The sequence below is a fragment of the Amblyomma mixtum genome, chromosome 1 (assembly GCF_055824585.1).
Source record: "Amblyomma mixtum isolate Tamu chromosome 1, ASM5582458v1, whole genome shotgun sequence".
Lineage (NCBI taxonomy): Eukaryota > Metazoa > Arthropoda > Arachnida > Ixodida > Ixodidae > Amblyomma > Amblyomma mixtum.
This window is the reverse complement of record NC_143012.1, coordinates 11654639-11670882: the sequence shown is the minus strand read 5'-3', so window position 1 is coordinate 11670882 and position 16244 is coordinate 11654639. Positions and strand designations below refer to the sequence as shown.

General features: G+C 44.7%; 1 protein-coding gene and 1 long non-coding RNA gene across 2 annotated transcripts; both read left to right on the top strand.

Annotated features, from left to right (window-relative positions):
* The first annotated feature begins 634 nt into the window (after positions 1-634).
* Positions 635-6952, top strand: LOC149365462 (uncharacterized). The gene is made up of 3 exons (XR_016282850.1): positions 635-880; positions 1441-1507; positions 6777-6952. It is a non-coding gene; the product is annotated as an uncharacterized LOC149365462 (long non-coding RNA).
* Positions 6953-7161: 209 nt separating this feature from the next.
* On the top strand, positions 7162-12189 carry LOC149365461 (uncharacterized). The gene is made up of 4 exons (XM_089568731.1): positions 7162-7195; positions 8742-8790; positions 8869-9649; positions 12184-12189. Exons 1-4 carry the CDS (start codon positions 7162-7164, stop codon positions 12187-12189), a joined length of 870 nt encoding a protein of 289 aa, XP_089424857.1.
* The last annotated feature ends 4055 nt before the right edge of the window (positions 12190-16244 follow it).

The following is a 16244-nucleotide window of genomic DNA, read 5'->3' as shown; positions in this document are numbered from 1 at the left end:
GCCAGGGACGGGGAGTAGGGGGCCTCCTACATCGGTGGAAATAAAAGTTGTTATCAATCAATCAATTAGTTTTTTTTCCTCCATGGTGATCAAGTTCACGCTTTTTGCATTAGGGCCATTTTTTACCTACACTGGCTACACTAGTGTAGCAAGTGTATTATAAAATTGTGATACACTGGCTACACTAGTGTAACCAGTGTAGGTAAGAAAAATGGCCCTATTGTTTGCAACTGCCGGATTTATGATTCCAGCTCAATGGAGGAACATCCATAAAAAATGCAGCGGCAGCTTCAGTATGCCTTCACTGCTCTTCGTGCTTTCTTTTCATCACGACCGATGGCATGCAGCCTCCAAAGTGCAAGGCATTTGGAAGCCGCCAGACAGGTTTCAAATCATGGAGGAAAAAAAAACTTTTCCATGTTTCAAATGTAGCCAATTTGGCGCGAAGTTGCCACTGGTTGCCACCAACGGCAACCCTACGCACGTACTAGGCAATGCGTTCCTGCTCTACAAGAAGCTAATATTTGGGATATTATTTTATCTTACAGCTTTGTTTTTCTCTCATTATTAAAATGTGCAAACGCATGCTAAATGTTTGCAGTTTATTTGATGACATCCCCCTCTCCACTTCCGTGCGTGCGTGCGTGCGTGCATGAAGCTTCTTCCGCTTCGCCCGCCATCCTTTGTCACTTTATGTTTGTCGGACGCGCGGTGCTCGCGTGGTGCACTGCTGTGCCTGCAAGCAAGTAAACGGTTGCGGTAACCGTTCGCACTGGAGCATAGCCACTCGCAACTGAAAGGGCTTCTGTGTTCTTCTGTGACAGACGTGCTGACATTGTCGTGAGCGAGCTTTGCACGGGCAATTTCTGAGCAAACGCGCGTGAGTACCCTCATTGCGCCATTTACTTTTGTCCTGAGGTGTCGGCGTTCCCTTGTGTCTTTAATCGCAGAACAAATGCAACGCTCTCGTTGTCGCGCGGTTCGCATCCACCACGGCTAGTGTACCTACGGAAGGTACGGTTCATGCGCGCCTAGAAGTCGTGCAATTGGAGCGACTTGATGCAATGCTTGACGGTGGAGACGCCGCTGGCGGAACTTGTAGACAGCAAGCAGTTCGGGCCGAAAAGTTTAAACAACTGCAGTTTTTCCTGTATATCACCATTGTATTTTGTGCAAAGAGACCACCGCCCTCTGCTGTAATGGTTTCATGCAAGGATATCGCATTTTTGCGTTTTAATAGTGGGTACTTAGCCAGAACAAACTATTTGTACCCTGCCATCGGATTTTATATGTTCCCTTTCGATATGCTCGAGCGGCATTCGTGATGATGTTTTTAAATACGCGACGCCTATGAGCAATGCTGGTTGTGGCCATGGGATTTTCTTTTCAGCTGTACTCATTTGCTATGTTTCATGTCGCATGTATCGAAACTGATGGAAGGACTGGGAGTACAAGTTGCCAGTGGAATCTTCCAAGGGAACTGCTGCCAATCTTCGGAGACCCATAGGTTTGATGCTCGTGTCCTGTAAAACAGTGTATCCTTTGATGTGAATATTTGTTGAGCATAGTCCAATGTATGTATACTACTTATGTAATCATATATTTATTGGTATTTATGTACTTATAAAAGTATTTAAGTAGTCGGCATGAAAAAATACAGGCGTGTTACTCCCCGCTTGTCTTGCTTCTGAGAAAGCTGGTTAGAGATCCATGGTAGCCTAGTCGCTGCTCTCATGGGGAGGCTGATGAATAGTTAGTTAGGTGTAGATTAAACTGTTAAGCGTGTGCAAAGTTCAGCACATCAGAGACTGTTTTGTTGCACTGTGAGCATGTACAGATCACAGGGACTTGAGTGATTTCCATTGTGAGACATCCTGGGCGTGGAATTTTGGCTCAGTGGTTATGGTGCTCAGCTACTGACCCGAAAGACGCGGGTATAACCCCGGCTGCGGCAGTTGAATTTCGACGGAGGTGAAACTCTATAGGCCCGTGTACTGTGAGATGGCAGTGCATGTTAAAGAACCCCAGGTGGTCGAAATTTCCAGACCGTCACTACTGCGCCCCTTTAGTCGCGATGGGATGTTAAACTGCTATAAACCACAAATTTTGGTTGGGCATAAAATAGAGATTATGCTCAGAGCATCGCGATCATTTCGTAAAGCACTGTATGAGTTGCTTGTTTTTGCTTCCCACATTCTTAATATTGCACCTGAGGAAGAAGGCATGCACATTGCTGTGTGCTTTGTGTACATTGCTGTTGACCTTGCTGTGCATGGTCAGGCTGTGCCATTTTTAATGCAGAATCATTACACTTCAAATCATGCTATTTCGCGTCGTGCATTTGTCATAAAAGTCACTGATTTGTGAGAGGGCTATGATATCGCAAGGTCACACATGACCGGAGCACAAAAATTAAAAACTCAGAAACTAGGGGGGGAGCGCGCAACCAAGAAAAACGAGACAAGCAGCTACGAACGAGTTCTCGGTGGGAAAGGGTAAAGTGCAGGCAACTAGCTGTAAAAAAACTAAAAACTTGGGAACGAGAGGAGCGGTGGCCATGATGGCCCCTGTGTCAGTGTGCAACTGCTCGTTATTGGCAGCGCCGAAGAACCTCATCTTGACAAATTGCAACATGTGCATCGGTTCGGCATTTCACAGCAACGGGAACCATTGCAGGTGTTAAAGTACATCATGTGTCATTTCACAGACCATAAAGTGATTGTAGTTGTGCTTGAAGAAGGTGCATCGGACGAGGAAGATAAGATGTCCACAGCATCTGGTAATCTGAGGTCGATGAAGACACAAAAGAGGCGTATGAAGATGAATTGGATGAGAGTATACTCTGTGCATGATTACATGTGTGGAAATAAAGATACAATAACGGTGGCATTGTGTATGTGGTGAAAGAACAGACACAAAAACATGTAGTAGCAACGTTGCTTGCACAACGCTCTTAAGGGGACGCAAGCATCCCCATAATTTATGAGAAGAGACCAGTAATTATTTGGGTTAGTTTGAAGATTTGAAAGCAAGTTGGCAGACCGGCATTTGATCCTGCCTCAGTCCCTTTCCTATCATCACCATCAGCAGCTTGACTACGCCCACTGCAGGGCAAAGGCCTCTCGCATGTCTCTCCAATTAAAGGGATACTGAGGCGGTTTTCGAAGCAGCTAATTTTTTAGGGTTTTGAAGTAGTGTCGTTGCTGATCACGCCTGTGAAATTATTTTTTCTATTTTGGCTAAAACAGTGGCGCAATCACCAATTCAAAAAGGCGATGTAAAAATCTCCCGCGCGAGCGTAGGAGAGGAGAACAGCGGAGAGGGAAACCTCGTCCATGTCGGCCAACGTGACGTCATGTTGAGGAGCCGGGGATACTTCGGCACACCCGAGCGAGCTTTCGGCGTGCGTTGTTTCTTGTGCTACGTGCGTTGTGACGTACAAAGCGTGTCAGCCAACCTTGAGAATCAGATTCAACACGATGTAGTACTCTGTGTTCGTGTCCACGAACAACTACGGCCGCGACTGTGTCGTCTTCCACTGTTTTCCGCAAGATCATAAGCTCGCAGCGCAAGCACTCGCTGCTGTGACGAAGAATTCAAGCCGACTAAAGCAAGCCTACTCAGCTCGAAGCACTTTTGTAAGAGCGGCTACATGCAGAGCTTGTCCCTAGTGTGATCTCTGGAGATTTCTGTCAAAAAGGCGTGGCTGAACCATGACACAGTTCCATCGATTTTCTCGCGCATGAGAGGCGTGTCACCATTCCGAAGAAGCGCCTCTTCTAAAACTAGAAACATGCTCACTTAGCCCCTGCAGAAACCTTATAGAGACTCAAGCATGTGTCGCTCTCCTCAGCTTAGGTGCAGCCAGGCCACCTGAGGCGTGCTCAGCAAGGCTCGGTTAGTGATTTTATACTCGGTTCGACGTGTCCAAGCAAGCAAGCAAGCATCGAAGCTTTTCATATGTGGCATCTCGTTTAATCGTAGCTAAGCGATTAAAATGAAAGCGTTCGATGTTGATTTCAGATGCAAATTTATGAGAGAAATGAATGCCAACCGAGTTTTTGCAAAAAAACACCTCAACCTTACTCGGTTTCTTCATCAAGTTGTGGCAGCGGGCGAGTTGCAGCTAGCTTGGCTTTTAAACACACATATAGTTGGCAACTACTTCACTGAACCTAAACTGCAAATCTACGAAGGGCGAACATTTCCGAGGCAGCGATTAATATTTTCTGGCATCTACTGAACGCGCCACGAGTGAAGCAGCAGCCTTGTGGGCCTATTTGGCTTGGTTTCCAGCGCACAATGATTGCATCACTATCCTGTGGTCACATGCCTCGCAGTGCTTGGCCACTGCGCTTCGCTAATTTTGTCATCAACTTTGTGCTCCTTCGTTTCCTTGAAAGACTTTCTTGCCCCAACCTGGTACACCGGGTACTGAGAACAGGATTTTTTGTACACAGTGCTTTGGGTCTTTTCTTTAGGATGATGCTCTTCCGGGCGAGCCAGGAGGCGTCCGGTGGTGGTAATTCACTTGAGTATTGTCGCACCCCTTCCTTTCCGAGAATACGAGCCGAGGTTGTGCTGGCACCTTTTACGCATGGTCTGCATCGCGTCACTGACGCTGGCGTATGCTTGTGCTAGGCATAGAATTTTTTGCTTGTGTCTTTTTTGGTTTCAGGCGATATGTGGAATGAACAAACTGTAGTATCCTTTTCTTTGGAGGTCAGTAAAAAAAAAAAAATAGTCGCCGTATTTGCTTTTACAACGACACGAAAAGCTGCGATCTGCACTCAACGCAGCGCCGGTTCCGCATCGGCAGCTTCTCCAGTCCTCAAAGTGACGTCACGACCTCTCTTGACCAGTCACGGGCGGCGGTGTGCCCCGCGGCACAGGCCGCATATTTCGGCTAAAAAAAGGCAATTCGCGCTTGTTTTTGCCTTATTTGGATGCGATATTCCAGTATACAGCATGAAAAACTATAGGACACCGCTGCCATCCTGATTTTCAAAAAATGTGCTTCAGTCTCCCTTTAACCATCCTTTGCTAGCTGCAGCCACCATATCCCAGCAAACTTCTTAATCTCATCCGTCTAGCTAACTTTCTTCCGGCACCTGCTACGTTTTCCTTCTCTCGGAAACCACTCTGTTACACTTAACCCTTAATCTGCCACTCCCGAGATAACTCGGGCTACCACATATGCACACCCCCTGCCTCTCCCGAGTTAACTCGTTTTGGCTTTTTAACTCACCCCCTGCCGCTCCCGACAATACTTGTGTAAAAGAAAACTATGGAAACATGTACTGCCATCTATGGAGAAACTCCGTAAATTCATAGATTTTGTAGGGTAAATTTTAAACAACAGATGGCGCCCATGTTTCCACATCCGAGTCACTTCGTTTTGGTCTGTGCACAGCAGCCATGAGGCTATGTGCCACACTCGTCCGCGCTTTGACGGACGAAGAAATTCAAAATTGCTTGTGAATTTGGAGTCCGATGATAATGAGAACGAGGAAGGAGCCCACCTAAGTGCCTTGTCGAGTGATGACAGCAATGAAGTCCCCCTGCCACCGAAAAATCCGCGTAAAAGGAAATCCGACAGGCCAGATTGGTGCTGGAAGATTTGATTCATTACAACTAATATCTATAAGATTATCCTGAATAAACATGTCTACATGTCCTGCAGAGCATTTTAGTGCATTACTAGCAAAAAATTTCCAGGAAACTAACATGCAAAAAAAACCCGGCAAGGTGTGTGCAGATGTGAGTAAAAAAACCTGGCAGTGAAAGGGTTATGGACCAGCGGTTATCTTGCCTTCATATTACATGCCCCGCCCAAGCCCATTTCTTGCTCTTGATTTCGACCAGGATGTCATTAATCTGCGTTAGTTCCCTCACCCACTCTGCCTGCCTGTGATCTCTTAACGTTACAGCGAACATTTTTCTTTGCATAGCTCGCTGCGTTGTCCTTAACTTAAGCTGAATCTTTTTCGTTAGCCTCCGCATTTCTTCCCTATAGGTTAGTACTGGTAAAATAGAGCTTTTATATGCATTTCTCTTGAGGGATGGGAGGCAGACACTTAATATTCTTCTAGTCTATTTGCGCTGCTGCTAGCAAATGCGGTTGCTGCTATCTGAGATCAGCAGGTTTATTGATAGTGTTTGTAAAACCGCCTTAGTGCTCTCAGCTATTGCATCTCTGTTAATTTCACACTCGTCATTCCGACTGCACACCACCTAGGCAGCACAGTCGTGTCCATGCAGTCACGTAGAGTTACTCTACCAACTATATAGCCTGTTCTCGACACGCAGTTTACACCTTTGTATCACAGTTTACAGACTCCATCTACCATGAGTGAGGGAGACTAGCCACCGCGGTAGCTCAGTGGTTACAGCGCTCGGCTGCTGACCCGAAAGCTGCGGGTTAGATCCCGGCCGAGGTGGTCGAATTTCAATGGAGGTGAAATTTTTGAGGCCCATGTACTGTGTGATGTCAGTGCATGTTAAAGAACCCCAGGTTGCCGGAATTTCCAGAGCCCTTCACTACGGCGTCTCTGATGGCCTGAGTTGCTTTGGGCCGTTGCACCCCCTTAAAACCAAACCATCATATCAAAAAATAAGGTTTCCAATTATTATGCTGCGTTTCTCAACCCCACAGTCTGATATGTTCTTATTTAGGCAAGGAGCTTTCGATTGCTGGAAAAAAAAATCTTGTCAATAAAACCCTGGTCTTGCAGTTATTATTCTACTCAACTTGTTTGCTCTGTTTCGTTTTGCAGGCATTGAAACCAATGTTGGCAAGCTAGAAAGTACTCAAGCTACCAGGAGAAGAATTTTGAAAACCGCTACTGTCGGGAATTTCAGGCTGAACAGCATGAAATGGCACATCCAGTGATCTCAGATTGCGATGGGGATGCGCAAGGTGAGACATATCAGATGCTGACTTGTTAATGCCTAGAGCACAACCACATCACTGCATTGATTAATATCTTCATGTGGGCTAGTCGGAGATTCATCATGGAAAGTGGCAGTGCAAAACAAACGGGGACGAAGATGAAGAACATGGATGACAGGAGAAGCGCTGAACTACCAGCTGAACCTACCTACCTACAAACATACTGATTCTTCATCTCCGTCCCTGTCTCTTTTGCGCTGCCACTTTCCATGACCCTTATCTGCAACATGAACAAAGGTTGTTGTGAGACGTTCCACGTGTGATATTGTGCGTAGATGTAGCATGAGTGCAGGGGAAGCCTTGTGATCCAGTATGTTACAGTACATGACGTTGCATTTTTTCTCTATCTTCTGTATTTTTTTCTGAACAGAGTACACAAAGTAAAACACCTCCAGTAGAAAAAGTGTCTGTTGTGTGGCTGTGCATTTTGTGCATCATACTAGATTTTGCTTTTTGTGCTGTAGCTTCACCCCTGTAGGTCTTGGGATTTCATTGTGATCCCCCACCCTTTAATTTTATTTCCTTGTCTCATTATTTTACTGCTTATTATTTCTTTACGCTTTTTCATGCAACTTTCTTATAAAGTGAGCTCTGAAAAGCGGTAGTAATATTTTTTTTTTGTTATGCAGCCAGATATTCTTGGATAAATATTAACCTCTACTGCTTTACCTGATGTCCACCGAAGCATTTTGTTCATGTGCTCCTGATTCCATGTGCTGGTAGCAAAGATAGTCTAGTCTGGTTCATTGTGTTGTGGTAGTAGTGATTTATGCTTACTTTTAGTCCTGTGCATTTCATTGGCGACACTGCTGACAGAAAATGGTTTGTAATCTTACTTAAATTACTCTTCTTTTTTTTTTCTGAACACCAGACCGCATCACGCTAGGCTTAGCAGAAAAGTGTTATCTTTGCAATAGGTTTTCTTTTAGTTCGCTATCTTGACATTCAGAGCTCATGCTTGTGTTTTAGTTATTTCTTCATTCCATAACAGCTGGGTAGTATCAACCTGCATGTAATTTTCATCAGATAGCTTTCTTTTTTCTGGCACTGTAAAAAAGAATTGATGCCTTACATTTTCTTGCGAACAGCAGTACAATTATTTGCTTTGTTGGTACAATAAACGGAACAAGGTAGCCCGCAAAGCATACACTCAGAAATGATACTTGAGATGATACTGTGTGCCATTGCAAATATCCTGAATATTTTGTTATTTTCTTTCGTGACAGCTTATCTTGAACTTACTATTGAGCATTTGGCTACATTTTTAGAAAGGAAACTTGTCCTTCAGCAGTGTTTCTCCAGTACTTTCCTAAAGGCGTTCTTTCAATGTGCATGGTAATTACGGTTGTAGCTTTATTATGCAGATTGAATGCTGTCTTTACCAGTGTACTTTGCCAAGGGTCAAAGCTCACTCACATTCATTTATTCATGAAAAACTGTTGGTCAGACTTGCAACATCCCAGCCTTAAAACTACGGATCATACATGCACTTTGCCCCGCAATAGCTCCAGTTTTTAAGTTGGTTACAGAGTGTGCCCATTGCTTTCAACAATAAATCAAAAGCTGAAACATCCCTCCAACTGCATGCATATTTATAAGTAGGATATTTTCTAGAAAGCCGAGTTTTTTTGTTTTTTTTTTTAAGATCAACCTGTTTACCCTGACAGTAAACATGCTAGCTTCAATATTGTATGCCTTTTAGATTAATAGGTTTCTGGCTTCACCACTGAAAACTGTGACACATGTGGTCTCGCATTTCATTGAAAATCCCCTGCCTTTCTTGGTGCAGGCCTGGCCACAGCTGATCCCGAGCATGGTATCTCGCCTGGGGAAAACTTCCAGGATAACAGCACCCTTGTGCAGCACACCATGCCAAGTCCTGGCAGCACCGCTGGAGATCACCAAGGTAAACACACCAGCCAGCAGCTGTATCAGTCCAGCCACAGCAGCAGGAGCTTCGCGAAGGAAACCCTCCTAGAGCCTCACCTTGTCACCCCCGTCGGCGACCATCCCTACCAGTGCGACCACTGCGAAAGCAGGTTTGCTCAAGAGAGCAGCCTGATTGTACACCTTCGTACCCACATGGGTGAGCGTCCATATCAGTGCGACCAGTGTGAAAACAGCTTTTCTGAAAGGAGAACTCTGTTGCAACACCTTCGCACTCACACGGGTGAGCGTCCATACAAATGTGACCACTGTGCGAACAGCTTTGCTCATAAGAACACCCTGAGGGACCACCTTCATACCCACATGGGTGAGCGTCCATACCAGTGCAACGACTGCGAAAGCAGCTTTGCTCAAAAGGCCACCCTGAGGGACCACCTTCTTACCCACACGGGTGAGCGGCCACACAAGTGTGACCACTGCGGGAGCAGCTTTGCTCTCAAGAGCACCCTGAAGGACCACATTCGTACCCACACGGGTGAGCGTCCACACAAGTGTGACCACTGCGGGAGCAGCTTTTCAGTTAGAGCGAGCTTGGTGGATCACCTTCGCACGCACACGGGTGAGAAGCCATACAAGTGCCACCTTTGCCCCATGGTCTTTGCCCGGAATGCAGTCCTGGCAAAGCATGCCCGAGCCCACAAGAGGGAAAAACCACATCAGTGTCAGTTCTGCTCAGTGGCGTTCAAGGAAAAGCACCATTTAAAACACCATGAAATCACACAACACTCAGAATACCACAGTTTTATGAAGGTTTGTTGCCTATTTCCTAACATTAGATGTGAGAGCCATTGCTAGCTTACCTATCTAGATTACATTATGCACGTTGCAAAACATATACAACTTTACGTGGCCTCAATGTAGACTGGCAGAAAGCACTTTTTCAGCTCCTTCCTCCTGATCATAAGAAGCATGATCGTACCGAGGTAATGCTGTGATTGACTGGGACTGGCATGGCATATGCGCATGGCATCACTTTCATTTCATTTATTTCATTTCATTTATTGAACCCTCAAGGCCAAAGGCATTAAAGAAGGGAGTGGTTACAAAACATGAAGATACATAAACAGATGCAATGCATGGTACAAAACAAAGATTATATTCCTGTTATACAATGTTAGCGAGTACAGAACGAAAATGCTGGTTATCACTTATGTCGACGATATCTGCGGGAAGGCGGTTCCATTCGCGTGATGTACGAGGCAAGAAAGACTGAAATGAAGTTACAGTGTTACACGTTTCAATGCCAACTTTGTGCCGATGATCAATGCGGTTTGACACGTACATGAGGGAGGAAATGAGGGCATCATGTAGCATGGGATGATGGTATAGTTTATGAAAGAGGCTCAAACGAATTGTCTGCCGGCGGGACGTTAAAAGAGGTAAAGAAAGATTACCTTTCATGCTTGTTACACTTGCGGTACGGTTAAAGTTGGACAGGATAAAGCGAGCAGCGTTATTTTGAACTAGCTCGAGCAAAGTTATCAGTTTATCATGTTGGGGATCCCATACAGCGGTGGCATATTCCAGATTAGGACGTATTAGTGTTTTATAAAGCAATAATTTTAAGGAAGACGGAGTTTTGGAAAAGTTATGGCGGACATAGCCCAACATGCGGTTAGCTTTGTTAGCAATGTACTCAATATGGCGCTTCCAGTTAAGGTGAGCAGAAATATGAACACCCAGGTATTTATATGAAGTAACTGCTTCTAAGGGAACGTTATTTAGGTAGTACACAGGCGGAGCATTGGCACTTCTTGATATTCGCATAATTTTGCACTTATTAGTGTTAAGTTCCATAAGCCATTCATTACACCAAAGAGAAATGTTGGAGAGATCACGCTGAAGAAAGTTAGCATCGTCGGGGGATTTTATTTTGTGGAAAACAACACAGTCGTCAGCAAACAAAAGAATGTTAGATGATACAATGGAAGGGAGGTCGTTGATGTAAATAAGAAATAAAAGGGGTCCGAGCACGGAGCCTTGTGGCACGCCCGAGTTAACTTCGCCGAAAGGTGAGTTAAAATTATTAGCGGAAACGAACTGTGATCGGTTAAGAAGAAAATATTCAATCCATTTCAGAACGCTGTAGTTGATATTCAGTTGGGTTAGCTTTAAAAATAATAAGCGGTGACATACCTTGTCGAATGCCTTAGAATAATCAAGGAAAATGCAGTCAGCTTCTGATGCGCGATCTAAAATATGATGAAGTTTGATAGTGAAGCTGGCAAGTTGGGTTTCGCAAGAAAATGACTTCCGAAAGCCGTGTTGTGCGGGTGTAAAAAAGGAATTAGACTCGAGAAAGTTCACAAGGTTAGCGAAAATGACGTGTTCTAATAGTTTGCAACAAGTACTAGTAAGCGAGATGGGGCGATAATTTTTAGGGGAGGTTCGATTTTCTGATTTGAATAATGGAACCACCTTCCCGACTTTCCATTGTGTTGGCAGAATGGAATTATCGAGAGTCTGCTGAAAAATCTTTGTTAGTATTAAGGAGCTAGAGGCAATTGTATTTTTAAAAATTTTTGGCATGAATGCAGTCAAAACCGGGCGATGAATGAAGTTTTAGGGCATCAAAAAGTTTAGCAACGCCAGATGTATCGATGAAAATTTGAGGCATAGAAGGGTAATTATACCGGAGTGGAACGGGATGTGTGCTGTTTGATGTGCGCGAGAAGTTCTGAATAAAGGTTTTGTTAAGTTCTGATGCGCATAAATGAGCCGGAATAGGATCCCCTGACACGTCAGTTAAGTTAATAGATTCTTCGGTATGTGGGTTGATGACGTGCCAAAATTTTTTAATGTTAGTAGATAGCATGGATGGTAACGTGTTGGAAAGGAAGTTATCTTTTGCTTGCTTAAGTGCAGTTGTATAGGCATCAGCGGCAGTCTTGTATGCGTCCCAGTGTGTGTTACACGGTGATAGCCTAGCTATACGATATCGGCGCTTTGTTGTGTTAGATAGGCGTCTTATATGGGCGGTGGGGGCTTGAGGATTAAAAGTGATGGTGCGTCTTGGAATATATTTCTGAGTTAGTTCGTGAACTTTGGCCGTAAACATATCCCAGTTAGTTTGCACAGAGCGATCGTCAAAGTTTTTGAAGGTTTGGTTTGAAGGTTTGAAGGTTTATTTCCGTAACTAGGTGTTGCGAGGACAGCCAGGGAAAAAGCTGTATAGACAGCTTGAGACAGCTTTTCAGGAAGTTTTCAGAAAACTGATAATTCATTGTTAATGGCATCGAAGTCTGCTCTAATATAATCTAGTATGGTCTTTTTCTTTCTTGCAGGTTTAGGACAGGCAGTGTTAATGCTGAAAACAAGCAAAGAGTGATCGCTTATATTAGGTAAATAGGTGATGGCAGAAGCAAAGTCGGCTCGATTGGTTAGGATCAAATCTAAAGTGTTGGCAGTGTTGACAGAGATTCTGGTAGCATTAGTGACTAATTGGGTAAATGAAAAAAAATGAGCATAAATCAAGAAAATCACTGGCATCGGATGAAAATTGAGAAAGGGTGGGAGGCTGGGTATCCCAAGAAATATTGGGAAAGTTAAAATTACCTAGTAAAAACAAGGAAGCCGATGGAAATCTGGTGTGTATTATGTTAAGTTCGTTGTGAAGCTCGTTAATAAACGAGCGCAAAGAAGAAGGAGGGCGATAGCATACGCCGAATATTATTTTCTGATGGTGTAGAGTAACTGATGCCCATACAGTTTCCAAGACGCTATTAGTGTAGATGCATGATGACGGTATGTCTTTCGAAATAGCAAGGAGTACGCCGCCTCCCCACTGAATAGTTTGGTCATTGCGATATATTGTGAAGCGGTGTGCGTTGTGAAAGATTTCGTTATCGTGGATTTGATGTGATAGCCAAGTTTCAGTAAGTGCGATGATATGCGCAGAACAGGTGTCGATCGCCGATGAAAGAGGTGTTTTCTTGTTCAAGATACTTCTGATGTTAGTGTACAGAATCGTAACATCAGATGGTGATGAATCACCACTGCCCCTCTCGCGCCCCTAGGACGCAACAAGTGGCGAAGCGTCTGATTCTTGGGGCACGTGTTCGGATGACAGCTCGATTTCATCAGCTGTGTCGTTGGATGGATTGTACATGAAGCATTTGCCGCGTACGAGTAGCTTATTGTAGCGAAGGCGAAATTTGGGTGATCCCGGATAGCCGATTCCAAATTCGGTTAGTTTCCGTCTCGCAGTTTGAGTAGCGGGTGAAAAATCTTCGCTTATTGATATTTTGTGTTCCTTGAAATCATTACGATGAGATAGGATTAACTCTTTCACTTTGCAGTTGGTAAATTTGGCAATGATGGGTCTGCATTTGTTAGCGGAAAAGATGCCTAAACGATGAACACGCTGGAATGGGTCGTTTGGTAACGAGTCAAGTACCTTCGTTAGTGCATTGGTCAGTGTGCTTTCTGTTTCTTGCCAAGTTTCCGATGAATCTGTCAGTCCATGAAAAATCAAATTATCTCGGCGTGATCTGTCCTCCATATCATCTAGGCGTTTTTGTAAGAAGCGATTTTGTGAAGTTAAGCTTTCGATAGATTCTTGCATGCCTGCAAACTCATGGCTGAAGGTGTCAAGAACTTTCCCTTTCTCTTCCAGTTCATCTAAACGCTTCTGAACATTAGTTATTTTTGTTTCGATGCTTTTCTGCCCAGCCTTAATGGATTTAATATCTGCTGTCAGCTCAGTTTGCGCCTTCGAACTTTGTAATGAGCGGGCGTGAACATCTTTGAGCAGTTGAAAAATTACGGTCATCTGTTCTGCAGGGTCTTCAGGGAGCGATTCAATATCAGATAGGGATTCAGATAGGGATTCAGATCGTGTGGTGGGGCCGGGGTTCGTCTCTATGTCGCCGGAGCACAAGAGTAGAAAAGCCATAGAAAAGCAATCACACACAGTTTCACACAGCACCCCTGGGCACGGGAACAGCAGCAAGCAGATGTCGTCGCTCTTTTTAGCGTACAAGGAAAACGTACACACCTGCATCGGAGCAAAGCGGAAATCAGGAGCCATGCTTCTTGCAACGTTCCCGTGCCCGCTCATCTGACTTATTAATTAACAGATTATTATTATTATTAAAGCAACAAGATAAAAAATTGTGTGTATAATATAGTAAAAGCTCGGTAATTCAAATTTCAAGGAACCAGAAAACATTTAATTTATCAAACATATTGAAAGAAACTAACAATAACTGCTTGCATCACAGCAAATATACTTGGTGAAAGATTTGGCAGTGGTTGCCTGCTTTTCAGGTGAAATCAGAGCGACAATTATTATTTTTCACATTTCAGTCAATGCCTTTTTGCATGAAATCTGCCGGGAGCACTGAGGCAGAGCTGCACGAAAATGGAAAGGGCCTCCTCGTCGGACGTGTGTGGTTAACTGTGCAGCATTCAATTCATGTTTGGTTGGGACCATTTTGACATCTGCATGCCATTCGTAGACGCAGCCTCCCTTCAGGAGCCCATTTGAATGAACCGGTGCGAGATCTATAGCATCCAAGTTAGCGGGCATCTGACACCATAGACTTGCACTGGTGTTATCTGCAGTTTCCAAATTGACTTAATTAACGAGTGTTAGCTGTGCGCATTGCTGACGATTTCTTGGCCATCTACCGGCAAAAGCATATGTGGGTAAAGGAAAAGTTTTGTTTTTACAGCGTGTGCCACTTCTGAAGGCGAGTTTTTGGCAGTAGCTTACAAATCCATATAGTAATGTAAAAGAAGTTTTCTTTTTTGCGTTTAATACCACGAGTAAAGTCTCTGTTCTCATATTGATGCAAAAACTGTGCAGACATCACAAGGACACAGAAAGAGTAAATGAGACACAGCGCTGTGTCTCGTCTTCCCTTTCTGCATCCTTGTGAAGTTTTGTGCTGTTTTGAGTTGTGATGAACAACCAACAAGCTCGAGATGTGTTATTCAAGTTATTCATCTTTTCATGCTTGTCATGGCTATACAGTAAAAGCTCGTTAATTCGAACTTCACGGGACCGGGAAAAAAGTTCGAATTATCCGATGTTCGAATTATCGAATGGCCGCGAAAAAACCGGCGAGAACCATTTGCATTACGGTATATGTACCAACGAACCCACTCGTATAATGAACCCACCCAACCCCGATTTTTGCCAAAGAATTTGAAAAAAAAAAGCGTCCCTCCGTTTCGCGCCGTCAAGGTCCACAACGCATTTCTTGGCGGCGCGCCAAGATGCTGCGCAGCGATAACATCACGGTGTGTTTACTTTTGGCGTTAGCTCTAGCAAGTGGGGAAGCGAACTTGGCAGAGTGCCAACGCTTGTCCGGTTGTGCAAGCCTCGTTTTCAGTACGTTCGCCTTATCGCATGGGCGATTGGGGCGGACGCCGTCTACTGCCACTCGGTCATAGGAACGCGCGATAGCAGCAGCAAACGCCTTTTGCAGCGAACGATGCTAAAAGCCGGCCTCATGATCGCGGCAGACCGCGTGCTTCCGTTGGCGTCTGATGGGTGAAAGGACGGACGACACTCGCAAAGAAAAAAAAAGAAAAGTTTTTCGCGCATAATTTGTAGCGCCCGTCCGAAAGTCATAGCCTTTCACGGGCGTTGGCTGGGACCGCGCCGACAGTACTTATCCGTATTTCCGAATTAACAGGGCTCGAATTAACGAGCCTTTAGTTGCGATTTCCGGAGGTTGTGCGGAAAAGAGGATAGGCAGCCGCCACCGCTGCCGCTAACCCCTACCCTCCGGTGCCGCCTAGTGCCGCCGCGCCGGTGATGGCGCCATGTAGGCTTTAACCACTCATCCACGGTTTTATCTGGTTCCATCTTCTGTCCCCATTTAGGACTTGGGCAGCCTCTGACTATGCAGAGATGCTTTCTTTTTCTTTTTTTGGCGACGTGCTGTGCGCCAAGCCGCACAGGCGCGGCGGCGCGTAGTTCGAATTATCCGTAGCGGAACCGACTCGCTTTCGAATTAACGGGCTTTTTTATACACAGATCTCTATGGAGCTTGGCCGGACCAAGCAGTGTAGTTCGAATTATCCGAAATTCGAATTATCGAGGTTCGAATTAACGAGCTTTCACTGTATTATTGGAGACCACGGCAGGGACACAAAGATGCATGTTTGTTCTGTTTGTTTAAATTGAAAAAAAAAAAATTTTAATGAAAATTATGTCGCACGATTCCCGGTTAACCTTTGTCAAATTGCCATCCCTATAAGTTCGGCATAGTTTTGTTACAAGTCGTGTCCTCAGCATTGTCAGTCTTGACAAAGATGATGTAGATTAGGTGACAGTTTTGCATTTCTGCCACAGCAGCAGTTGTTGTCTTATTGTATTTTACCCTAGTGGCTT

Coding starts and splice junctions, on each gene's coding strand:
- LOC149365461 (XM_089568731.1), top strand. CDS start 7,162: ATGACCCTTATCTGCAACATGAACAAAGGTTGTT. Junction 7,196..8,741: donor CAACATGAACAAAGGTTGTT/GTGAGACGTTCC, acceptor TTCTTGGTGCAG/GCCTGGCCACAGCTGATCCC. Junction 8,791..8,868: donor ATCTCGCCTGGGGAAAACTT/CCAGGATAACAG, acceptor AGGTAAACACAC/CAGCCAGCAGCTGTATCAGT.